The sequence below is a fragment of the Rutilus rutilus genome, assembly GCF_951802725.1.
Source record: "Rutilus rutilus genome assembly, chromosome: 1".
Taxonomy (NCBI): domain Eukaryota; kingdom Metazoa; phylum Chordata; class Actinopteri; order Cypriniformes; family Leuciscidae; genus Rutilus; species Rutilus rutilus.
Window position 1 is genome coordinate 8,677,214 of NC_140209.1, and position 23,569 is coordinate 8,700,782.

At 42.7% G+C, this 23,569-nt stretch overlaps 1 protein-coding gene and 1 long non-coding RNA gene across 2 annotated transcripts; both read left to right on the forward strand.

Annotated features, from left to right (window-relative positions):
- Positions 1-2,718: 2,718 nt before the first annotated feature.
- On the forward strand, positions 2,719-9,300 carry LOC311303960. Its single transcript, XR_014629860.1, has 3 exons — positions 2,719-2,797; positions 3,286-3,395; positions 9,274-9,300. It is a non-coding gene; the product is annotated as an uncharacterized lncRNA (long non-coding RNA).
- Positions 9,301-16,809: 7,509 nt separating this feature from the next.
- On the forward strand, positions 16,810-21,717 carry LOC311287165 (galactose-specific lectin nattectin-like). Its single transcript, XM_084403827.1, has 7 exons — positions 16,810-16,984; positions 18,811-18,894; positions 18,996-19,067; positions 20,268-20,347; positions 20,866-21,000; positions 21,385-21,496; positions 21,651-21,717. Exons 1-7 carry the CDS (start codon positions 16,927-16,929, stop codon positions 21,707-21,709), a joined length of 600 nt encoding a protein of 199 aa, XP_084259953.1. The 5' UTR covers positions 16,810-16,926; the 3' UTR covers positions 21,710-21,717.
- The last annotated feature ends 1,852 nt before the right edge of the window (positions 21,718-23,569 follow it).

The following is a 23,569-nucleotide window of genomic DNA, read 5'->3' on the forward strand; positions in this document are numbered from 1 at the left end:
ACATGATATAGGCTAATTATGAACATATTTTCATAAAGTATGTCAATCATCATTAGAGCGTCACCCTCAGGCTGCATGAATGCAAGGACATTAACATTTTTCCAAAAGTGCGTATGACATGTTCAGTGATGATTAGCGTAAAAAATGTTATCAGAAAATGTATAGGCTATTAAATGAGAAGAGACAACTGAGAGTAAGCATTCACATATCACCTCCAAGTCCTTTTGATACTTGATAATCAGGCTGCCTACAGCGATCTCGTCTGTTAGGCTACTCGGTCAATGAAGAATCGCTTTAATGTTAAAATGTTATACTGTTATATTTTATACACAAACAGAACGTACCATTGGAGATTTGGCATGGTTGTATTAATACTGTCGTGACGTTTCTTTTAAAACCTATTTCAACGTGCAGACTACGTTATTTTAACACCTAAATAAAATGTCTCGCCGAAGTTGCATTTTGGTCTGGTTTTGTTTTCGCAGTAGACGAACGTGATATTTACGTTTTTTTGACTACCTAAAGAAAACATACCTGGTTGGTATTTTCACAACGTTTCTAAAACGTTTTATTTTGGTTACATTATTTTTTTTTATTTTAGGTGTGGTTTCTTAAACGTTTTTAAAACGTTGCAGTGCAACATTACCTAATTGCAACCAAAAAACAACGTTGTGAAACGTTGTAAAAACGTTTTGTGTTTTGCTGGGCTTATACGTTAAATAAGTTATCTCTGTGTGTGTTTTTGTACTGCTGTAGCGATATAAGCACGTCTTTCAATGCAATTTAGTACCATCTGACATTGCTGTGTTTTGTTGTTGGTAGTTAACGTTGTGTGTTTAATGTTGTCAGCTAACGTTAGTTTAAAAACGCATGAGAGGTAAAAAAGCGATCACACCTAAGGGGCCGATCACACCTAACGCGTTTTTTGCAGTGAGAGGCGCCTGTTTTCAATTGGTTTCCTATCGGTACGTTCACACGGGGCGTCAGCGTCAACGCTTGACTGAAGGCGTGGCTGAAGTTTGGCACTGACGCCATGGTCATAGCAGCGTCAGCCAATGAAATTAGACAGGAACTCAACAACAAGCTTCATTGCCGTGATTGGCTGCGGCCTGGCTACTGTATTTGCATAGAGCGATCCTGATTGGCTGACGCTTCCGTCTGCGGCGCTTCACTGGCGTTGCTCGCGGCAGAAGTTGAAAAATTCTCAACTTCTGCCGCGAGCAACGCCAGTGAAGCGCCGCCGACGGATCCACAATTCTTTTCGGCAACGCTTGACGTCACCCATTCAAAGTCAATGGGAAGCGTTGACGCTGACGCCCCGTGTGAACGTACCGTATGGCAGCGAGCATTCTGCGCGCTGTTTATGCGCCTGCTGCGCCTCGCGTTTTACCGCCCGCTGCGCCTCGCGTTTTTGAAGTTGAAAAAAAGCAACTCCGAGCGGAAAAAGCGCCCGACGTCATCGCGTTTTTTTTCACTGTCCAATTGAATGAAGTGAGAGGCGGGCCTTCCGTTTTAGTGATAAAAGCTACAGTTGCTTGAACGCCAGGAGAGTGCGAGGATGGAGGAGAAACTTGTGGTGCTCTCGCAGGTTCCCAGGAGCTTAACGACTTCACGACCGTAACTACCACAATGTTAACAGAAAGTAAATATATTTAATAAAAGGCTGATTTGACGTTTACTTGACTGACAGGATAGTTGTTTCAGTGGTTGCCTAGCAACATAAAAAACGCAGCGCACTGCTCGTTCTGTGTGATGGTAAAAGCTGTGCACCTCGCGTTTTCGAACCTGAAAAACGCGTTAGGTGTGATCGGCCCCTAAAGTGATAAAACAGTCATTTATTCATTAGAAGTTTACATAACCTCTTCAAACACTGATAACAGTATTGAAAATATATTTGTTTAACGTTACAATTTTTTTTTTTTTTTTTAGATCAAGCATTGGAATATTTTTTATCTGGGGAGAACACCCAACAGAAAGACCCATTCACCAACTAACTGTTACAGTAAGTTAATTTTACCCACTGTTCAAAAACCTACACTGGGATTAATATATAGTATTAAGTATGATTTTCACCTTTAAAGTAAGACATTTAATGTTACTGATAGAAAGTCTGAGTAACTTTTTTGTCCTTTTGTGTTTCTTCTGCTGAAGTGGCGCACTGAAAGTGGATTCATGTCACCTTCATCAGTCCTTTCTTTAATCTCTGGACACCATAAAGGGAAAGACCCTCAGACGTGTCATAATAGGATAAATGGCTGCAGGTAAAATTATTTGATGGTTTGATTTTGGTACCAATTGTTTTTTTGTGTGTGTGTGCTTCCCTTGCTATTATACACATTTCTGATGGGATTGCCATGCTTAAAGTTTATGTTTACATTTTTAAACATGTAACAACTAACAGTCTCAAAGATGACATTACTAGGGCTAGATTTATTGGATGGGATGCGCGCTACAATGTTCCATTCATTCATCAACTGAAAACAGGATGACTAATCGATTCTTGGGATTTAAGAATTGATATCGTTTCGTAAAAATGAGAATCAATTAAAATCGAGAAATCAATATTTTTTACCCAGCCCTTGACATTACTCAGTTCATGTTGTGTGAATGTTATAAGGCAAACGTTTTTACACTTTAAGATTGTTTAAAGGAATGATATAAAAAAATACTGCTTTTTAAGGACTTTTCATTGAATAATTTCTTCTTTCCCCCCTTCAGATTCGCCAAGGATCCAGATGATTACTGGCAATTTGGTGGAGGATTATTCTTTAGCTGCTACATTGCACTATCACTTCTGGTACAGATTCATTGGCCTTTTGTGTTATTTTTTATTTTACTTGATTTAATAAATTACTTTTAATTAGTAGCCTACAATGTATGGTTAGGATTCTGAATTAAAACAGTGTAATGTTTCTCCACAAATATTATCAGGCAAAAATTGTTGAAACAATATAAACCTGCATTGAAAGATATAAGTCAAAGAGCAACAGACCACAACCCTCTCAGCTCAACACCACGATTTGTTGATTTCTTCATCTGTTTTAAAGATGAAATCATGACCTTATCATTATAGTAATCGTAACTGACACATGGGAGTAATATAAATTTTTTTACAATTCCATGTTGGGGCTCTGAAGAATTGCTTGTGTGAATACATAAAATGTGTTTTAGAATGGATAGTGTTGTATAGCCTACTTTGTTTTCTACCCGACTAATTGAACTGTAAAGTGAAAATCTTGTACATTACTTATTTTGTATTGAGTTTTCTTGCTTTTATTTATACAGGATAGTACAGACAGCGGGCAAGAAGTGAAGAGGAAGTGATGGCATCAGGAGCAGCACAACCAAAAGCTTGTGACCCCATGGAAGTTGTCCGAGTGCGTGGAAGAACAAGTGTAAGTGCAGAAGCCGATCTTAGGATGTAGTGGAGGGAGTGTATATGAAGAAGATATAAAGGAGCCAACTTGTTTAGTTTTTAAAATTGAACTAAGAGCCAGTGGAAATGTTGTAAAACAGGAGAAATATGTTCTGTAACATAACATTAGAGCGAGCAGACTTTGTAAAGTTGCTACTACTTGCATGTCAAGTGATAAGCAATATTTGAGTTGGATGAATGATGGGCAAATGTTTGGTTCTCTTACGAGAGGTCTCTCGTACTGCGTAAGATATCTTACGCTAGGGGAAAATCCTTTTTCCGCGAGATATTGAAGCCAAAAATTATCCTTAATTTTGTAATAATGCAAAACGCGTTGCGGCAGCATGCAGACATAGGCGAGACAGCTCGCGCGCCTATTGGCTGCTCTGCGGCAACTGCAGCAGCCTATCGAGCGAGGCCTGGCGTGACGCCAGACCCAATCAGGGCACTTCGCGCCCGCTGCGTCACGTCCCGCCGAAATGGGCGTGGTCTAGGCCTATAAATACCGCTCGCAGGCAGCTATTATCTGATTTTTCATCCTTCAAGCGAAGCACACGCATCGCTGGAGCCGGAGAAGAAGCCGCGCCGTCTGAGAGAGAGCACCTTCAGCGGGACGAGTCACTGAAGTCGCTGGCCGCGCCGCCTTCCTGCCTTCCTGCTGCGCTTTCCGGCGCTTATATCCTTTCTATTACTCTGTACTTTTGTGTGTGTGTGTCGCCGCCGCGACACACATTCTAAAAGAGCTAGCGTCTTTTTAAAGATGCCTTCCTGCGGCTCGTGCAGAGCCACACTCAGCGACGGGGACCGCCACGTGATTTGCGTTTCCTGCCTGGGTGAGGAACATGCAGCTCTCGCGCTCGCTGACGGCGGCTGCCCTCACTGCGAGCTGATGGCAATGGCGACTCTGAGGACTCGCCTAGCCTTCTTCACCGAGACTGCTCCCCCGCCCGCCGCGGCGTCGCGCCGTAAAAAGCGCCGTGCCCAGCGGGCCCCGGAACCCTCCCTCAGCCGCCAAAGCTCGCCGGTTCGCCCGCTTGCTTCCCCGGCTTCGTCACCCTCGCTTCCTGACGGACAGCGGCCGCCGTCTGCCGCCGCTTCCGTTGACATCGTGGATGAGGAAGCCCTGCTGGGAGAGGATGATTCCTGCTCTATCCTGGCGTCAGGCAGTGAGGATTGGGCGGGCTCTGAGGACCCCGCGCCCCCTGCCCGCATGTCTTCAGGCAAGAGAGCGTCCATCGAGACGGAGCTCATGCGAGTACTCGCACAGGCGGCGAGCCTCGGCCTCGAGTGGTCTTCGCCTGAGCAGCCCGCTCACAACCGGCTGGATGGATTTTTCCTGCCTGGGGAGCGCGCTTCGCCTGCGTCCAGACCGGCGCCTTTTCTTCCTGAGTTACACGAAGAAGTCGCCAAGTCCTGGAACGCCCCCTATTCGGCTAGAGTGCGTCCTGCTGTTTCTTTGGCATTCTCCGCTGTTGACGATGCCAAGAACAAAGGATACCTTTCGCTGCCGCCGGTCGAAGAGGCGATAGCGGCCCACTTATGCCCGCCCTCTGCTGGACGGCGTGCTAAGTCGGCCCTACCCTCTAAAGCTTGCCGCACCACGTCAAGCCTGCTCCGCCGCCATCGCTGAGCGAGCGGAGCGCGCTTCGTATTCAACCCCTAGCTATCCATGCAGACGCATGGGCAAAGCTGCCCGGGGTTTCGAAGTGGGTGCTGAACATTATAAAAAGAGGCTATTCGCTGCAGTTTCGCCGACGCCCTCGCCGCTATGTGGCGCGCGTCGAGACCACGGTAAAAACAGAAGTAGCACATTTACTTCGAGCCGAAGTGACGAAACTATTGAGCAAAGGGGCCATAGAGCCTCTCTCTCAAGTTCAGAGCGAAGGAGGGCTATACAGCAGATACTTCCTGGTACCGAAAAAAGACGGGGGTCTCAGACCCATACTAGATCTAAGGCAACTGAACAAAGTGCTTGTGAAGCGACAGTTCAGGATGCTCACGACCAGACAAATCCTTGTGCAGATTCGCCAAGGAGATTGGTTTGTGTCAATAGATCTGAAAGACGCGTATTTTCAAATACAGATAGCGTCACGTCACAGGCGATATTTGAGATTCGCCTTCGAGGGCCAGGCATATCAGTACACAGTCCTGCCATTCGGTTTGTCCCTGGCACCCCGTACATTTACGAAGTGCATGGACGCGGCGCTCGCACCCCTCAGAATGAGAGGCATACGAGTGCTGAACTATTTGGACGATTGGCTGATTCTAGCGCAATCTCGCGCAGTGCTCATGGAACACACGACCATTTTACTCGATCACCTCGAGGATTTGGGTCTCAGTGTCAATTGGGCGAAGAGCTCTCTGTTACCCAGTCAGAAGATATCTTTCCTGGGCACAGAATTGGACTCGCTGTCCATGATAGCGCGACTATCACCACAGCGTGCGGTAGACATTCAGCGCACAGCGAACGCGTTTCGCTGCGGCGCGTCTGTCCCGCTCAAGAAATTTCAGAAGATGCTAGGTCTCATGGCCTCAGCATCGTCAGTGCTCCAGCTGGGCCTGCTCCGCATGCGCCCGCTGCAGTTTTGGCTGAAAGCGCGAGTCCCACGCAGAGCGTGGGCATCCGGTTCGCTTCGCCTCAGGGTCAATCAGAAGTGCGTCACAGCTCTGAAACCTTGGAGAGCGAACGACTGGTACCAATTAGGTGTAAGCCTGGGGACTTCCTCGAGGGTGAAAGTGGTGTCCACGGACGCGTCCACCTCGGGATGGGGAGCGCTGCTCGAGGGCAGACCATTCTTCGGCCAGTGGTCGGAACAGGAGAAGCTCCTGCACATAAACTGCCTCGAAATGCTGGCAGTAGACAACGCGCTGACGCGTTTTTGTCCCCAGATAAAAGGACGCCACGTCTTGGTCCGTTCGGACAACATGTCTGTGGTGTCCTACATAAATCGCCAGGGCGGCCTCAGGTCCAAGAACCTGTACAGGCTGGCAGAACGCCTCCTGGTATGGGCTCAGTGCAACCTGCGCTCGCTCAGAGCAGCGCACGTGCCAGGGCTCCTGAACATAGGACCGGACAGACTGTCCAGGAACAATGTTCCGGCAGGCGAGTGGTCCCTACACCCACAGACAGTCCAACTGCTGTGGAAGAAATTCGGCAGAGCGGAAGTAGACCTGTTTGCGTCTCAAGAAAACGCTCACTGTCAGGAATTTTTCTCAAAGAGCAGGAGCGCGCTGGCCCATGTGTGGCCCCGCCGCCTGCTCTATGCTTTTCCCCCCGTCTCTCTCCTGCCTCAGGTGATAGAACGGATCAGGGAAGAAGGATGCTCAGTACTGCTGGTGGCACCGTTCTGGAAAAACCAACCTTGGTTCCCAGTCGTGATGCAGTTAGCAAGTACTGCCCCGTGGCCAGTACCAGTGAGGAGAGACCTCCTCTCACAGGCCCACGGTTCGATCTGGCATCCTCACCCGGAACTGTGGTCCCTTCATGTCTGGGCCATCAACGGGTACATGTTGGACTCCCTGAAGGAGTATTAAACACGATCACGCAGGCTAGAGCTCCGTCTACGAGACGACTCTATTCCTCGAAATGGTCAGTGTTTTCGGGCTGGTGCACAGCCCGTGGTGTGTCACCCACAGACTGTGGTGTGGCGGAGGTGCTTTCCTTCCTACAAGAGCTGTTGGATGGGGGCAGGGCCCCCTCCACGCTCAAAGTTTATGTGGCGGCTATAGCAGCGTTCTCAGAAACAACGCTTGGTCAGTCAATAGGAAGGAACGATTTAGTCATCCGCTTCCTTAGAGGGGCTAAGAGACTGAATCCTCCCAGACGTCCCTCAGTCCCCGTATGGGACCTTTCTACGGTTCTGGAAGCCATGAAAGGTGCGCCATTTGAGCCTTTACAGTCAATCGATTTGAAACACCTGTCTTTCAAGACGGTGTTTTTGCTGGCTCTCGCTTCGGTGAAGCGCATAGGGGATCTGCACGCGCTCTCTGTGAGCGCGGCGTGCATGGAGTTTGGGCCTAATGACTCAAAAGTTATACTCAAACCTAAGCACGGTTATGTTCCGAAATCCCTCAACACACCGTTTAGGGCGCAGGTTATTTCCCTGTCAGCCCTACCGGTCCCTGATGAGGAAAGAGACGCGAGCCTCCTCTGCCCAGTCAGGGCATTACGAGCTTATGTGTCTCGCTCGTCTGGTTTCAGACAGACGGAGCAGCTCTTTGTTTCGTTTAGCGGACGTTCTAAGGGACTAGCCGCGTCGAAACAGAGCCTATCCAGATGGATAGTTGATGCTATAGCGCTGGCATACGCCTCCAATGGCATGCAGTGCCCGTTGGGTGTCAGAGCGCACTCCACGAGAGGCATGGCCTCTTCGTGGGCCTGGTCAAGTGGGATTGCCTTGCAAGATATTTGTATGGCGGCAGGCTGGGCCTCCCCGTCTACATTTATAAGGTTTTATAACCTAGAGGTTCCCGCCCTGCAGGCCAGGCTGCTGTCGGTCTAAGTTTACCAGTATTATCTGACCTGATGCGTCAGCTCAGAATGCTGCGTCTACTGAGCACAGCTCAATGTTCGACAGTAAAAAAGTAGCACGAGATGTGCCTGGGCAAACTGTGTAAGACCCACATTCCCCCATCAGTTCAGGCCGTACCCCGCCCTGTCTGTATGATGAAATTCGCGTCTCAGCGACGCTACCATATGTGGAAGAGTGCGGCTTCGCCCCTCCCTCTTCCTGGACTCCCTGTGAGTTCCCTGAGTGATTGTGCACTATATGTACCCCGGGCTTTCGCCCTTGGGTCTTTGGTGTCAGATCTCAGCATGCACGGCGTTTTGCATTGGGTCCCCTAGCGTAAGATATCTTACGCAGTACGAGAGACCTCTCGTAAGAGAACGTACTCGGTTACTAACGTAACCTCGGTTCTCTCTAGAAGAGGGAACGAGTACTGCGTATCTTGCCGTGCATGCACACGCTCTGGTTGCTTCGATGATGAAAAACAAGATAATAGCTGCCTGCGAGCGGTATTTATAGGCCTAGACCACGCCCATTTCGGCGGGACGTGACGCAGCGGGCGCGAAGTGCCCTGATTGGGTCTGGCGTCACGCCAGGCCTCGCTCGATAGGCTGCTGCAGTTGCCGCAGAGCAGCCAATAGGCGCGCGAGCTGTCTCGCCTATGTCTGCATGCTGCCGCAACGCGTTTTGCATTATTACAAAATTAAGGATAATTTTTGGCTTCAATATCTCGCGGAAAAAGGATTTTCCCCTAGCGTAAGATATCTTACGCAGTACTCGTTCCCTCTTCTAGAGTAACCGAGTACGTTTTCTAACTTGTCCTGGCTGGGAACCCTCAGTACTGCACACCCACTTCAGATCTTGCAGTTTCTATAAATGAGCTAATGTGATGAATCAGGTATATTAGATGAGGGAACCGTACAAAGTCTGCATCTGAAAACTTAGGCAGCTGACTCATTGCCTCGCTGCCCTATCAGGCAACGACTTAGCAGGCAGCGTTTACACACTAAGGTGCCTCACAAAACCGATTCAGTTTAGTTTAGTTTTTATGTATTTGAGCAGTAACCATTCTGATTTCAGAGAGACTTATGAGGCAGCATAACGGTTTAATGATCTACAACACTAATTTCTAGAAATTACTTCAAAAGTGGTAAAAGTTGGTCAAAATGTACATTTTGTGCTTCCAATATGTGCAGTGTAGGGGGTGTTCCAGGACAGGTTTGCAAACCCCTTATCTAGATACACTTGATGTGGGGCACCAAAAGGCTAACCTGACACATCTGATTGAACTGTGAAAAGGAATTAAAAAAGTGGCATAATGGTTGACTGATTTATTTTCTCTTTTCAAAGGGCCGTTGGGAGAGCGACAACTGAGGAGTGAGAAGCTGCACGGTTATTGTTTTGTTTGTGAAATGGTTAATTTTTCAGATATGCATATATAACGTGTATGTATGTATATGTATATATATATATATATATTTTACTTTTTTCTTTTCTTGTTTTATGATACTTGTACTTGCTTAATAAAGTAACTTTAAAAGTGAACTACTGGTTTCTGTTCATTGAATACCTTTAACATTTTAGTATAGTTTAGTGGATTACATGTAATGATTGTATTTAGGGGTTTACTGTAAAATAAGGTAACCCAAACAGACAAATATGGTAGCCCATATACCCGTTGTGGCCCTTAAGAGCCCTAGATAAGACCTATCTGGGTCCCATCATCAACCCATGTGGGCAGACTCCTGTAGGTCCTAAATGGGTGCTACCTAGGTTACCCATATGGGCCCGATATGGAGCCCATCAAGAGCCCATCATCAACCCATCTGGGCTAACACATGTGGGGCCACCACGGAAACCGCGGCCAAAATTATCTGGGTTCCCAGTTGAGTAGCCCAGGTGGGCCCCGGATATGAGCCCATTTGCAGCCCGTTTGGGCCCCACATAGCAATATCAATATTGTTGTGTTAAAGTATTGCATTTCAATTATTTGCCTGTTTTTCTGGTTTAATACACAGTGTATTTGTACATACTTGAATTTGGGCAATTTTGCAATAATTATTAAATGTTTTCCTTAATGGTAAATTTTTTTTTTATTATTATTATTATTTATTTTTTTTGGGATGGTGCAAAACGTTGGTATGGTGTTGGGAGGGTGGAGCCATAGGTAAAAAAAAAAAAAACCCGACTTATTTGATTAGTGCAAAATCTTAAATGTATTTTCACATCATGATGTTTCTTTGTTAAAATATTGTTTTAATCCTTTATTTAAGGTACACTATGTAGCTTTTTTGTTCAAAATAAACAAAATTGTAAGTAATGAGTCAAATACATTATCAATCCTTCTTACAAAACATGATTCACTGATTCACTATGGTAAGCCTGTTATAAGTGTTTATATTTTAGACCTGTCGGACCAGTTTTCATGGGAAATTGCGGACATACATCACTCGCCTGTGCGTGTCTCGTCATATACGTAAATAGAGGAAGTAGTCAGGTCCGAATCTTCAAGATTGCGTAACCCTGTAGGCATTTTTGAGGAAAAGTTGTTATACCACATTTTTAGAAAGTTCAATGTCTCCTGAATAAGGATCCACCGTATAACATTGAAATAAGGGTCCCATTTTCTTGTAATTGTTATTGAAACAATAGGTGCATTATTCACAGCCGAAACACTACAGGTGGACAGGGTAAAATTTTTAAGTTATAGATATCACCATAAAACCTTTCCAGTTTTTCACTTACATAGAGACAGACATTTTTTGTATTACAAGTTTTCTGAAATGTCATGTTTACATATGCAAATGAGGCATACCAGTATATATATATATATATATATATATATATATATATAATTCGAGGGGCAGGCATACCAGTACGCGGTTCTCCCTTTCGGGCTAGCCCTGTCTCCTCGCGTCTTCACGAAGGTTGTCGAGGCAGCCCTTGTTCCTCTCGACGACTGGCTGATCCTAGCTCACTCTCGAGACAAGGTTTGCGAACACAGGGACCTGGTGCTCCGGCACCTAGCTTGTCTGGGCCTTCGGGTCAACTGGGAGAAGAGCAAACTCTGCTCCGTGCAGAGGATCTCTTTTCTCAGTATGGAAATCGACTCGGTCGCCATGTGCGCGCAGCTTACGAGCGAGCGCGCGCAGTCACTGCTAACTTGCCTTCGTCAGTTCGAGGGCAAGAGTGCGGTTCCACTGAAACTATTTCAGAGGCTCCTGGGGCATATGGCATCCGCAGCCGCAGTAACGTCGCTCGATTTGCTTCATATGAGACCGCTTCGCGATCAAGTCCCGAGGTGGGCATGGCAACACGGCACGCTCCGAGTCCCAGTGACTTCGACCTGCCGTCAGACCTTCACCCCGTGGACGAACCTCAGTTTTCTATGGGCTGGAGTGCCCATAGAACGAGTTTCCTGGCATGTTGTTATATCAACAGATGCCTCCACAATGGGCTGGGGCGCCATGTGCAATGGACATGCTGCCGCGGGCTCCTGGACAAGACCCCAGCGCCTTTGGCATGTCAATTGCCTCGAGTTGCAGGCTGTACGTCTCACCCTGCACTGCTTCTGTGCGTTGCTCAGGGGTCAGCACGTATTAGTCCGATCAGACAATACCGCCACAGTAGCGTACATCAACCGACAAGGTGGTCTGCGTTCCCGTCATATGTCGCAACTCGCCCGCCACCTCCTCATATGGAGTCAGAAGCATCTGAGGTCGCTTCGAGCCATTTATATCCCGGGAGACCTGAACCGTGCAGCCGATCTGTCTCGGTTTCGGCCTCTCGCTGGAGAATGGAGACTCCATCCCCAGTCGGTTCAGCTGATTTGGGATCAGTTCGGGGACGCACAGGTAGATCTGTTTGCCTCCCACGACTCGTCCCACTGCGACCTGTTTTATTCTCTGACCGAGGGCACGCTTGGCACGGATGCACTGGCACACAGCTGGCTGCGGGGCCTCTGCAAGTATGCGTTTCCCCCAGTGAGCCTTCTTGCGCAGACTTTGCTCAAGATCAGGGAGGACGAGGAGCAGGTAATTTTGGTTGCCCCGTATTGGCACAACCGCACCTGGTTCCAAGAACTAGTACTCCTCGCGACAGCACCTCCCTGGCCAATTCCTCTGAGAAAGAACCTGCTTTCTCAGGGACGGGGCACCCTATGGCACCCTCGTCCCGATCTTTGAAATCTCCATGTGTGGTTCCTGGACGGGACGAGGCAGGTTTGAGTACCCTACCACCAGCGGTGGTGGCTACCATCACTTCCGCTAGAGCATCGTCCACGAGACATGCCTATGCGTTGAAGTGGAACCTCTTCGTCAACTGGTGTTCTTCTAAACTTCAAGAACCCACGAAAGGCCCGATCAGTGTCGTGCTTTCCTTCCTGCAAGAAGGGTTGGAGCGAAGGCTGTCTCCCTCCACCCTGAAAGTGTATGGTGCCGCCATTGCCACACATCATGATGCAGTTGATGGTAAGTCCATTGGAAAGCACGACCTGATCATCAGTTTCCTGAGAGGAGCGAGGAGACTGAATCCTCCTCGCCCTCCTCTCGTTCCCTCTTGGGACCTCTCAGTGGTTTTAACTGCTCTGCAGAGTGCTCCCTTTGAGCCTCTGCAATCAGTGGAGCTTAAGTTCCTGTCAATGAAGACAGTGCTCCTGGTTGCATTGGCCTCCATCAAGAGGGTAGGGGACCTGCAGGCATTTTCGGTTGACGAAGCGTGCCTGGAATTTGGACCGGCTAACTCTTACGTGATCCTGAGACCCCAGCCTGGATATGTGCCCAAGGTTCCCACCACACCCTTTCGAGACCAGGTGGTGAAACTGCAAGCGCTGCCCTCGGAGGAGGCAGACCCAGCCTTGGCACTGCTCTGTCCAGTACGCACCCTCCATGCTTACGTAGACAGAACGCAGTGTTTCAGGACTTCAGACCAGCTCTTTGTCTGTCATGGTGGGAAGCTGAAGGGAAAGGCTCTCTCCAAGCAAAGGTTGTCACACTGGATAGTGGACGCCATTGCTTTGGCTTACCAGCAGCAAGGTCGACCATGCCCCCTTGGTGTGACGGCCCACTCCACCCGGAGTGTGGCATCCTCTTGGGCTCTAGCGCATGGCGCCTCGCTAACAGACATCTGTAGAGCTGCAGGCTGGGCGACACCTAACACGGCCTCTGGGCGACCCCCACGTGTATAGTCCACTGTAAGCCTCTCTGAGCATGTGTCTTTCCCTCGGCAAGCCACCTTGCCACCCCTGGGTTTGAAATATTCCACCTGCGGCTGGACACCCCAGTGATTCTCAATATGCAGCCCCCTGGGGTCATGTGTATTCCAAGTTCCCCCCTTTGGGCTGGGCATAATTGCATATTTCCACTGATATATGCTTCCCAGTGTACCTTGGTACCTTGGCATAATTCCAGCAGCCATTAAAAACTGTCCCTTTCATGTTAATGTTGTTTTTTCATTGTTTACATGTTTAAATATTCTGAGAATGCATAGTTTAGTTATAATGTTTAATGTTTAAACTGCAATAAATGCATTAAAACGTTTTTTTTTTTTTTTTTGCCAGCCATTTTGTTTTTATTGTTTATGCCAAAACAGTGATGTTTACAACTTGTTATACGGCAGAAATGGATTCAGCACCTAAAAATCATATAGAAACAACACTTGAAGTACTTTTCCTTAAAAATGCCTACTGCATCTTATCCAGGGCTATTTATCTATTTTGGGACTCGACTAAAGGTTGCTCTGGCTACTTTGCCATGTGTCTGGTGTGTGAGTGGCAGGGGTTAGCTTTCACATTATTTTTTTAGTCTTCACACCCGTTATAAACAAACACCGAACAGACGAGAGTCTGCTGGAGAAAATAGAACGAGACAGAGCTCGTAATAAAACAAGAATCAACATTAGCTTGGCTTTAGGAGATGGAGAGAACTGAGGGATTTGAAAAGTTGTAAAAGCAAAGTGGAGATGGTGTTTTTATTACTCAAAGGTGTTTTATTGAACAGATAGACTGTCTAACAGAGTTCACTGTAAAGCATCTATTGTGAAGCGTCGCCTTCATCTGCACTGTCATGCAAAGCTGAAGCACGACCAAAACAATGTTGCATGCCTTTTTGTGTTTTAACCGGTAAAGGGACAAAAGTTACATACTGTACCGTAAAATTATTAGTTTAATTACATGAAAGGTCATTAATGGTAAAAAAAAAGTTTTAGAAAAATAACACAAGACTTCCCTTTAACAGGCTGTTGGGCAGGATGGACTGCCTTTGGAAGCAGATGCTTCAAGTTTTTCTATAATCCTCAAACATGGAGTGATGCAGAGGTATGATACATTCATCTTCTAATATGACATAAAAATCATATAAGTATATTCTTGGTGAAATACAACTTAAGCTCTGTAAACATCTGTGACACCTGTTAATTATTGCAGGAAAATAATTTCATCTTGTTCCTCAGTTTAAAAACAAAAATATGTTAACAGTAAAGAAATTACAATGGAGCTCTAGGGTGTAAACATATATCACTGATAATAAAACATCACAATGGTATGAAAATAAAGACAACACATTTCATGTTATCATGAGAGGATAACTGAAAAACTTTATATATTTGAAGTTATATCTAATCTACATCTACAGTATAGTCACGATGCGGTAGGAACGGGGAGAAAGCAGGATACACATGCAGGGGAAAGCAGGCTGCGCAGGCGACCAGGGCGGAGCAGACTGTGCAGACGGCCATGGAGGTGAAGACCCTTCGGGCTGAGACGACCCTTCAAGCGGCCAGGGCGGAGACGACCCTTCAGGCGAAGACAACCATTCAGGCGGCCATGGCGGAGACAACCCTTCAGGCGGCCATGGCGGAGCTGGCTGAAGAGGCGACCATGGCGGCGCGGCCTCCATGGTCAAATCGCGGGACCTACTGCCCCCCCCCCCCCCCCCCCCCCCCAAAAAAATTTCTTGGAGACCACTACGGAGTCATAGGTTGGGGCAGGCACCGGCTCAGGAACAGACACCGGCTCAAGAACGAGCATGTCGGCGGCCATCTCTGGTGAGGGCTGAGGTTTACGCGTGTACGTAAAAATACACGCATATTCTCATGAGATCACGTTGTCCATGCACAGCCTGATAGGTGCAGGTAGATGGCAGGAACGGATTTAAAAGACAAAAATTCAAAACACTCTACTGCACACTATTGACTTTACTCTTTTATTTATTCAAAGCGAGCAACACGTTTCGCATATAGCGTCCTCAGGTTCGCTCAGTTAATGGTCTGAGCTCTCATGTTAATTACCTGTCACATGATCAGTTGTTCTTAAAGTCATAATATTTTAAATGCCAATATCCAACACATTCCCATAAATACCCAGTTAAGAAAATATAAGTCACAACCTCAAATAAATCAACACAATATACATAATTGTCATCATCAAATATACATAATTATCATCATCAAAAGCCTAACAAGAGCAAAACGTTTTGTAGAAATATATATATACATATACACATTACAGACATACATCATCAATATGTCCACAATGTTACATGCACTGCAGTGAGGATAATAGTCAATACCCTTGACTACGTAAAAGGTTACGTTTTGTTTGTTTGTTTTGTTTTGTTTGTTTGCGTAGTGTTGGCGCCAATGAGCACATCTACCACATCTATAATTCCCATAGACTTGTTGAGAAAGCCAGTTTGTCTATGTGGGTTCCTGACACATACTCAGCATATTTATATGGTATTAACTTAAAAACAAGCAAATAATATTTCTTTGAAACAGGTAAATAGCAATATCAATATCCAAAACACGTTCATCAGCTATGTATCTATTGTTATCTTCATAGTTATCGTCCTTACATTTATTAATTAATTTATTTAAAAAAAAAAAAACTTTTTTTACATTTATGCATTTGGCAGACGCTTGAATTGCATTTCAAGGTACACATCTACATTCTTATCAGTTCTTGCTTTCCCTGGGAATCAAGCCAGTGACTTTGGTGTTGCAAGTGCCCTCAGACAGGACACATAAGCCCTCAAAATCACACACACTACAACATTGTCTCAGACACTGGTGCAATAAATTCAAAACAACATTTCCAAAACTGGTAAGTTATGTTATGTGTGCTTTTTGATAAATGGCATTATGGTTTTGAAATTTTAGGTCAAAAGCCTGGTTATAGTGTTTAAGCAATCGAGAAAAACTGTAATAACAAGCAACCACTTTTGATCACATTAGTCAATTTTACTTTATGATGATGAGTGATGTATCACCTGACCATCTTTGTTAGCTAATAGTGACCTACCACATTCAGCAGAGTTATTAGAATGTCAATAGTGTATTACTCATTTGTTGCTGTGTAGTTATTCATTAATGAAGGAACAGTATTCAAAGGTCATACCATTCATAGTATATTCCAGTAAGCTACTTTCTCGAAAACAACAAATATTACCCAGAATTCATTGTTTTCCACGGTATCTACGGTTCATTACAGTCTTAATGGAAAATGTATGTTACGGTCAGAATGTGGCAGTTTTTTTTACAGCAAGGTTTTACAGTGTAAATATTTGTACATATTTGCTGATGACAGCAACAATCCTCCATTCATTCCAGGAGAACAAAGAGCATCTTATGAAGAGTGTGAGTAATAAACCATGTACATACTGTAAAACATGCACACTGATGCAATTACAGAATAGATGAATAATATCTATTTATTTATTCTGTATACATACCAATAACACACATAAAAGACACAACACAATAATGGTATTATAACAGAAGTGGCTCAAGTTCAAACTATACAAAAACAGTGTTTGCACAGGAAGAGCATGTGATGGATGATGCTGATAAACACACTCCCTTCCAGTATATAAAAAGATGAACCAGGGCTCCGCTCCACAACACAATATCCAGACGTTGACATTGATCTACTGAACTGGTTCGTGTCACAAAAATAAAACTTTGTAATAATTAATTCTGTATATTTCTGTTTCAGTATTCAGAGAAACAATGGTGGCCTGGACTGTCTACCTGTCTCTCTGTCTTCTCATAGCTTTGACTGCTTCAGGTAAGAGTTATTCCACGTTTCACATCATAACTGATATTTTAACATGAACTATAGCACACCTGGGACTCTGTAATGACTAATCAGAAGAAGGAACTAATACAGTATGTGCACTAAAGTAAACCTAAGTTTGTTTCTTAATTATTATGATGACATTTAGACAATAAAACAACAACAATTATATTAGCTAACGTTATTGATTCTTATGAATGTATTTTATATTTGTATTTGTTGACAATAAACAAATACACATGTTAAATCTGTAGTATATTTATTATTATTAATATTAGTAGTAGTAGCAGGGCCGTTTCTAGGCATAGGCATTCTAGGTGGTCGCCTAGAGCGCAAACAGCTGGAGATCCGCCCCACCAATAGATTTGTTTTATTTATATGTATTTTATTATTATTATTATTATTATTATTATTTCATACTTTTGCTATTTCGAGGCATTATGATTACTTGCGAGTATCTGAGTGACAAGTCTCCCTGGTGATAGTGGCCGCTGCTGTTAGAGAAATGAGATGTAGCCTAGAAGGCGGCAGGGAACGTCGTCATAGCCGAAAAGGTCAAAGCCATCAGGGGCTCAGTATCATAAAAAGAAAACAGGATGAGAAAAAGAAAGCGAAATATACAGGTATGTTACTAAGGGGTTAATTGTTCTACTACAAGCTGGTCGCTCCATCATCACGAGCAAAACATGACGGTGACTGCATATTAGCACCACGGGACAGATTTACCACACGTAATGCTCATTTCAGCAGCGGAATATTATAGCATAGTACAGAAAAAAAAAAAAAAAAACATTATCAGAGGTGGCTGTTTAGTGTAATTGACCAAGTGATAGTGTCATAACCATGACAAGTTTGATAACCAGTGTGGACCTGCCAAAAAACAGTTTCAACATAATTTTTTTTTTTTTTTTTATGAGTTTTACATTAATTCAGTTTAATTAAACTTATGCATACATAAATAACTGACAGGGATTGTGATTTGGGTGTGTAGATTATGAGAATCTGTTTGTTTATGCTGAAGAGTTTTATATTAAAGGGTTTGTTCACCCAAAAATGAAAATTCTGTCAGTAATTACTCACCCTCATGTTGTTCCAACCCCGTAAGACCTTCGTTCATCTTCGGAACACAAATTAAGATATTTTTGATTAAATCTGAGAGCTGTCTCACTCCTCCACAGGCTTATGGACACTATAACTTGCTGGCCCAGAAAATGTATTAAAGAGATCGTTAATATAGTCCAAGTGACTCCAGTGGCTCAATCTTAAGTTTATAAAGCGACGAGAATACTTTTTGTGCGCAAAAACAAACAAAAATAACGACTTTATTCCACTTTTCATTTCATTCTCTCTCTGTGCCTCGAGTGAGTTCACGTAGTGTTTAAGCGTAGCGCGTCTGTGTTGCACGTCACCACGTAGGCTCACTATTGGGCGATGCTGGTCATGTGTGTGATGCGTGTGACGTGCAACACAGACGCGCTACGCAAAAACACTACGTGAAAAGACTCGAGGCCCAGAGAGAAGGAAATGAAAAAGTATTCTTGTCGCTTTATAAACTTAAGACTGAGCCACTGGAGTCACTTGGACTATATTAACGATGTCTTTAATACATTTTCTGGGCCAGCAAGTTATAGTGTCCATAAGCCTGTGGAGGAGTGAGACAGCTCTCAGATTTCATCAAAAATATCTTAATTTGTGTTCTGAAGATGAACGAAAGTCTTACGGGGTTGGAACAACATGAGGGTGAGTAATTACTGACAGAATTTTCATTTTTGGGTGAACTATCCCTTTAATGGTTCAAACATGTCAAATCATGACAGGTGCAAACGACACATTTTTGGAGATACACATGACAAATGCTACTGTAGGAAGAGAAGCATCAGAGGCAAGCCCCAGTCCCAACTGTAAGTGTTTACTTCTTGTTTACAGCTTAAGCTATATAGAATAGTTTCAAAAGTGTTTATAATGGTATGTGGCAATGCCATGTCTGATTGTACATGTGAAGACAACACATCGGACTCAGAGGCAGGCAGTGGATTGACACCAGGGGATTCTGGCCAGACTACACCATCAGCAGGTGTGTGCATGTTTCTCATATGAAATACTGCTGTAATAGTTACTCTCATACACTTGATAGGGTACTAAATAATTATAGAACACAAGTGAGTGGTGTATTGCTATTGATCAGTGAATCAATATTGTTGTGTTAAAGTAATTTCGTTTTTTTTTGCATTTCAATTATTTGCCTGTTTTTTTCTGGTGAAGTTTAATACACAGTATATTTTTACATGTTTTAATTTGGGCAATTTTGCAATAATTATTAAATGTTTTCCTTAATGTTATGTTTAGTTATTTTATGGATGGTGCAAAACGTTGCTATGGTGTTGGGAGGGTGGAGCCATAGGTTAACAAAAACAAAATACTTTGATTAGTGCAACATCTTAAATGTATTTTCACATCATGATGTTTCTTTGTTAAAATATTGTTTTAATCCTTTATTTAAGGTACACTATGTAGCTTTTTTGTTCAAAATAAACAAAATTGTAAGTAATGAGTCAAATACATCATCAATCCTTCTTACAAAACATGATTCACTGGTTCACTATGGTAAGCCTGTTATAAGTGTTTATATTTTAGACCTGTCGTACCAGTTTTCATGGGTAATTGCGTATACGTCACTCGCCCGTGCGTCTCGTCATATATACGTAAATAGAGAAAAGTTGCTCCGGCTACTTTGCCATGTGTCTGGTGTGTGAGTGGCAGGGGTTAGCTTTCACATGAGCAAGAAAGGAAGAGATGGAGCAGCTAAATCTCCAAACTCTGGAGATTCACCCTGTAGACTTTGAAAAAAAACAAAAAAAAACACACCTATGGGTGTCTTCACACCTGTTTTAAACAAACACCGAACAGACGAGAGTCTGCTGGAGAAAAGAGAACGAGACAGAGCTCGTGATAAAACAAGAATCAACATCAGCTTGGCTTTAGGAGATGGAGAGAACTGAGGGATTTGAAAAGTTGTAAAAGCGAAGTGGAGATGATGGTGTTTTTATTACTCAAAGGTGTTTTATTGAACAGATAGACTGTCTAACAGAGTTCACTGTAAAGCATCTATTGTGAAGCGTCGCCAAAACAATGTTGCATGCCTTTTTGTTTTTTTACCGGTAAAGGGACAAAAGTTACATACTGTACCTTTAAATTATTAATTTAATTACATGAAAGGTCATTAATGGTAAAAAAAAAGTTAAAAAAAAGAACACACAAAACTTCCCTTTAACAGCCTGTATGGACGGGTGGACTGCCTTTGGAAGCAGATGCTTCAAGTTTTTCAATAACCTTCAAACATGGAGTGATGCAGAGGTATGATACATTCATCTTCTAATATGACATAAAAATCATATAAGTATATTTTTGGTTAAATACAACTTAAGCTCTGTAAACATCTGTGACACCTGTTAATTATTGCAGGAAAATAATTTCATCGTGTTCCTCAGTTTAAAAACAAAAATATGTTAACAGTAAAGAAATTACAATGGAGCTCTAGGATGTAAACATATATCACTGATAATAAAACATCACAATGGTATGAAAATAAAGACAACACATTTCATGTTATCATGAGAGGATAACTGAAAAACTTTATATATGTGAAGTTATATCTAATCTACATCTACAGTATAACCAGAACCTTTTCTAGAAAAGTAGTCCCACCTCTAATGGCAGATTTTAGACTTAGCCAAAACAAAAAATAAACAGCACGAGTAAAACTTATTTCAATGGTAACTGAAGGCATGTCACAGATTTTGGAATATTAATTTAAAATAATACCTTTTTTTTATTATAAATAGTGGTGTTTGTTCATGTCTCCGCCTCTACAGAAATTATGTTTGGAGATGGAGGGGAACCTTGCTTCTGTGCACAGCCATCAGGAGTACGCTTTTATACAGAACCTGATTAGATCTGAAACTAAGGCCTCAACTCATACCTGGATCGGAGGCCATGATGCTGTTCAAGTATACAATTTTTTTTTTTGATCATGCTTTTTGTGCTACTGGGCATTTACAGTTACATTAAAAAAAAAAATTCAAAATGCGTAAAGATAGATGTGTTTTTATCTTTTTTTTTTTTTTGGTTCTTATAATAGTTAGTTTAGGGCATTGGCAACCATGAGATGGGCACCACCACATAAGCCCTTTCTTAAGTATTTTTAACATATTCTTCACTGATACCCTGTTTGTGAAATAATTTCTGTTCATTTCTGTTTAGATTTCTGACATTTTTAAAGTGGAGACAGGGTCAATGCTAATGTGAAATAATCTTTTAGATGAATAAAGATAAAATTAAGCCATGTGAGCTGTGGACATAAACACAATGTCTTTTTTCTCTTCTGTTCACAGGAGGGAGTTTGGTTCTGGAGTGATGGATCCAAAATGAACTATGAAATATGGTCGTCTGGAGAGCCCAATAACAATGGTGGAAAAGAGAACTGCATTGAGATGAACTATGGCAGTAAGTAACTGCTGTTAATGCTCATAAACTATCTAAATAGACTAAATAAACAATTCGTTTATTTTTATTTTTATATATAATCAAATGATTAAATGATTAAAACAATGATTAACACAAATGATAAAAACAAATATTTTGTTCTGTCTTGCAACAGATGGCAACTGGAATGATGACCAATGTACTATAAAGAAGCCGTTTGTGTGTGTGAAGTGAACCAGCATGTGAAAAATCAATAGAAGAAACACCTTTAACTCATTTACTTTCCTTTAGAAATGTTCAATGGAGGTAATAAATGTGTTTTAAAGAAGGTTCATTTTGTTTCTTTGATTGTGTTTTGTTAATGATAAGTTAATGACATGGTGACGCCTGTTAAACACCATTTTTTTTTATAATTTGTGTATCACTCCACAGTCTCTCTTTTTTCACACTAACACAAGTTAGAATAAGTAATTTGGCATCCTAAAATGGCACCAAGAGTTAAAACAACAACAAAAACACACACAGAGATTGCTAGAATAAATCCCAATAAATAAATAAATGAATAAACAAGTAAAATTATAATGTGAAAAAGTTAGTCACTGTGGAAGAAGTTTAATATGTTCTATATGTTTGCATTTAATTATATTTATAGAATCTTAGAAATATGATGGTAATTAGATTAATGTAGTGTTGATACATACCCTTATGAATATGTATGTGTATGACCTTGTATATGACCTGACAAAAGTTAATGTGTGACTAAGTGTATGATCGAGATCGAGAGTCTCCATTCAAGGGTATAATATGATTAATATGAGACAAATCTAAACAGTGTGTTAGTTATGTCTAACATGATATATCTTAATGTAGCCTCGGGAAAACAGCCTTGGGGGAGGAACAACTATAAAGAAGGAAAGATGCCCCCACTCGTGGTCACACTCTGCAAGCTCTTTGTAATGACTGTATGACTGCTGACCTTTCCTTGCAAGAAAATAAATAACCTTAAAGACAATTGATACATGTTTGTCTCTTATTCGGTAATATAAATTTGTTTGCCACCACATCACACTCACCCAATATATATTAAAGCCACTCTTATTTTGTGTCTCACTACCAGGTTATTGTCCTGTACCTTTAATAAATGTCAAGTATTTACTCCACTTTCTCCAAAACCAAGTAGTCTATATGACATTTTTTCATATGCATCAACTTTCTGTAAGGCATGAAGGACGGCGATCATGGCAAATCCACAGACTAACTCATGATGACGTGATTGGCTGCCAAAAAAAACCTGTTAATCTTTAAGGTTTTATAAATTTAGATTTTATTTATTTATTTATATGTATTGTTTTATTTATTTTAAAGTTTTTATGGGATACCAAATAAAATATACGTTTTATTTTTCATAAACACAAACTGCCCTCCACCCAGTGTTATTCCATCCAGTTACATTTTAACACACATTGTGTGTTAAAAATCTACACAACATGTGTCAAAATACCATAAACACACTCTGTTGTTTTTAACACATCTCTTTTTACAGTGTGTAGACTTTAAGATCCTGTACGCAACGTCTCTTTAAAAACTAATGTGCAGATAACGGCAACATTGCTGATCTCGTGCTGTACAACCACAATCATAAAAACCTTTTAAAAGTCACCAATCAGACATTACACACTTGCTGAGATTAACAATACTGTATAATATTATCATATGATTATATTTTTCATATCACATGGCTATTCTTGCTGCTTCAAAATAAACACACAGTTAGTGTAACCAGAGAAAAACTAATGTTAAAGAGTCAAGGGCCCAAATAAAGCTGACACTAATCACGATTCTGGTGACTTCAAATGAAACATTCAATGAAACGTCTACATTTAAACATCTGTTAATTCTCAACAAGCACTTCTGTAGACGTCTGACAGAAATAAAGTCGATCTGGTGACGACATAAGGGGGAAATTCAAGATCAGCCCGTCTGAGATTTCATTTTTTGCAAAGGCAGAGAAAGATAGCCAAAGCTTGGTTTACACCGACTGAAATTTCTAGCCACTTGGGGACCATATACAGGGGAACTCATATTAATGTTAAA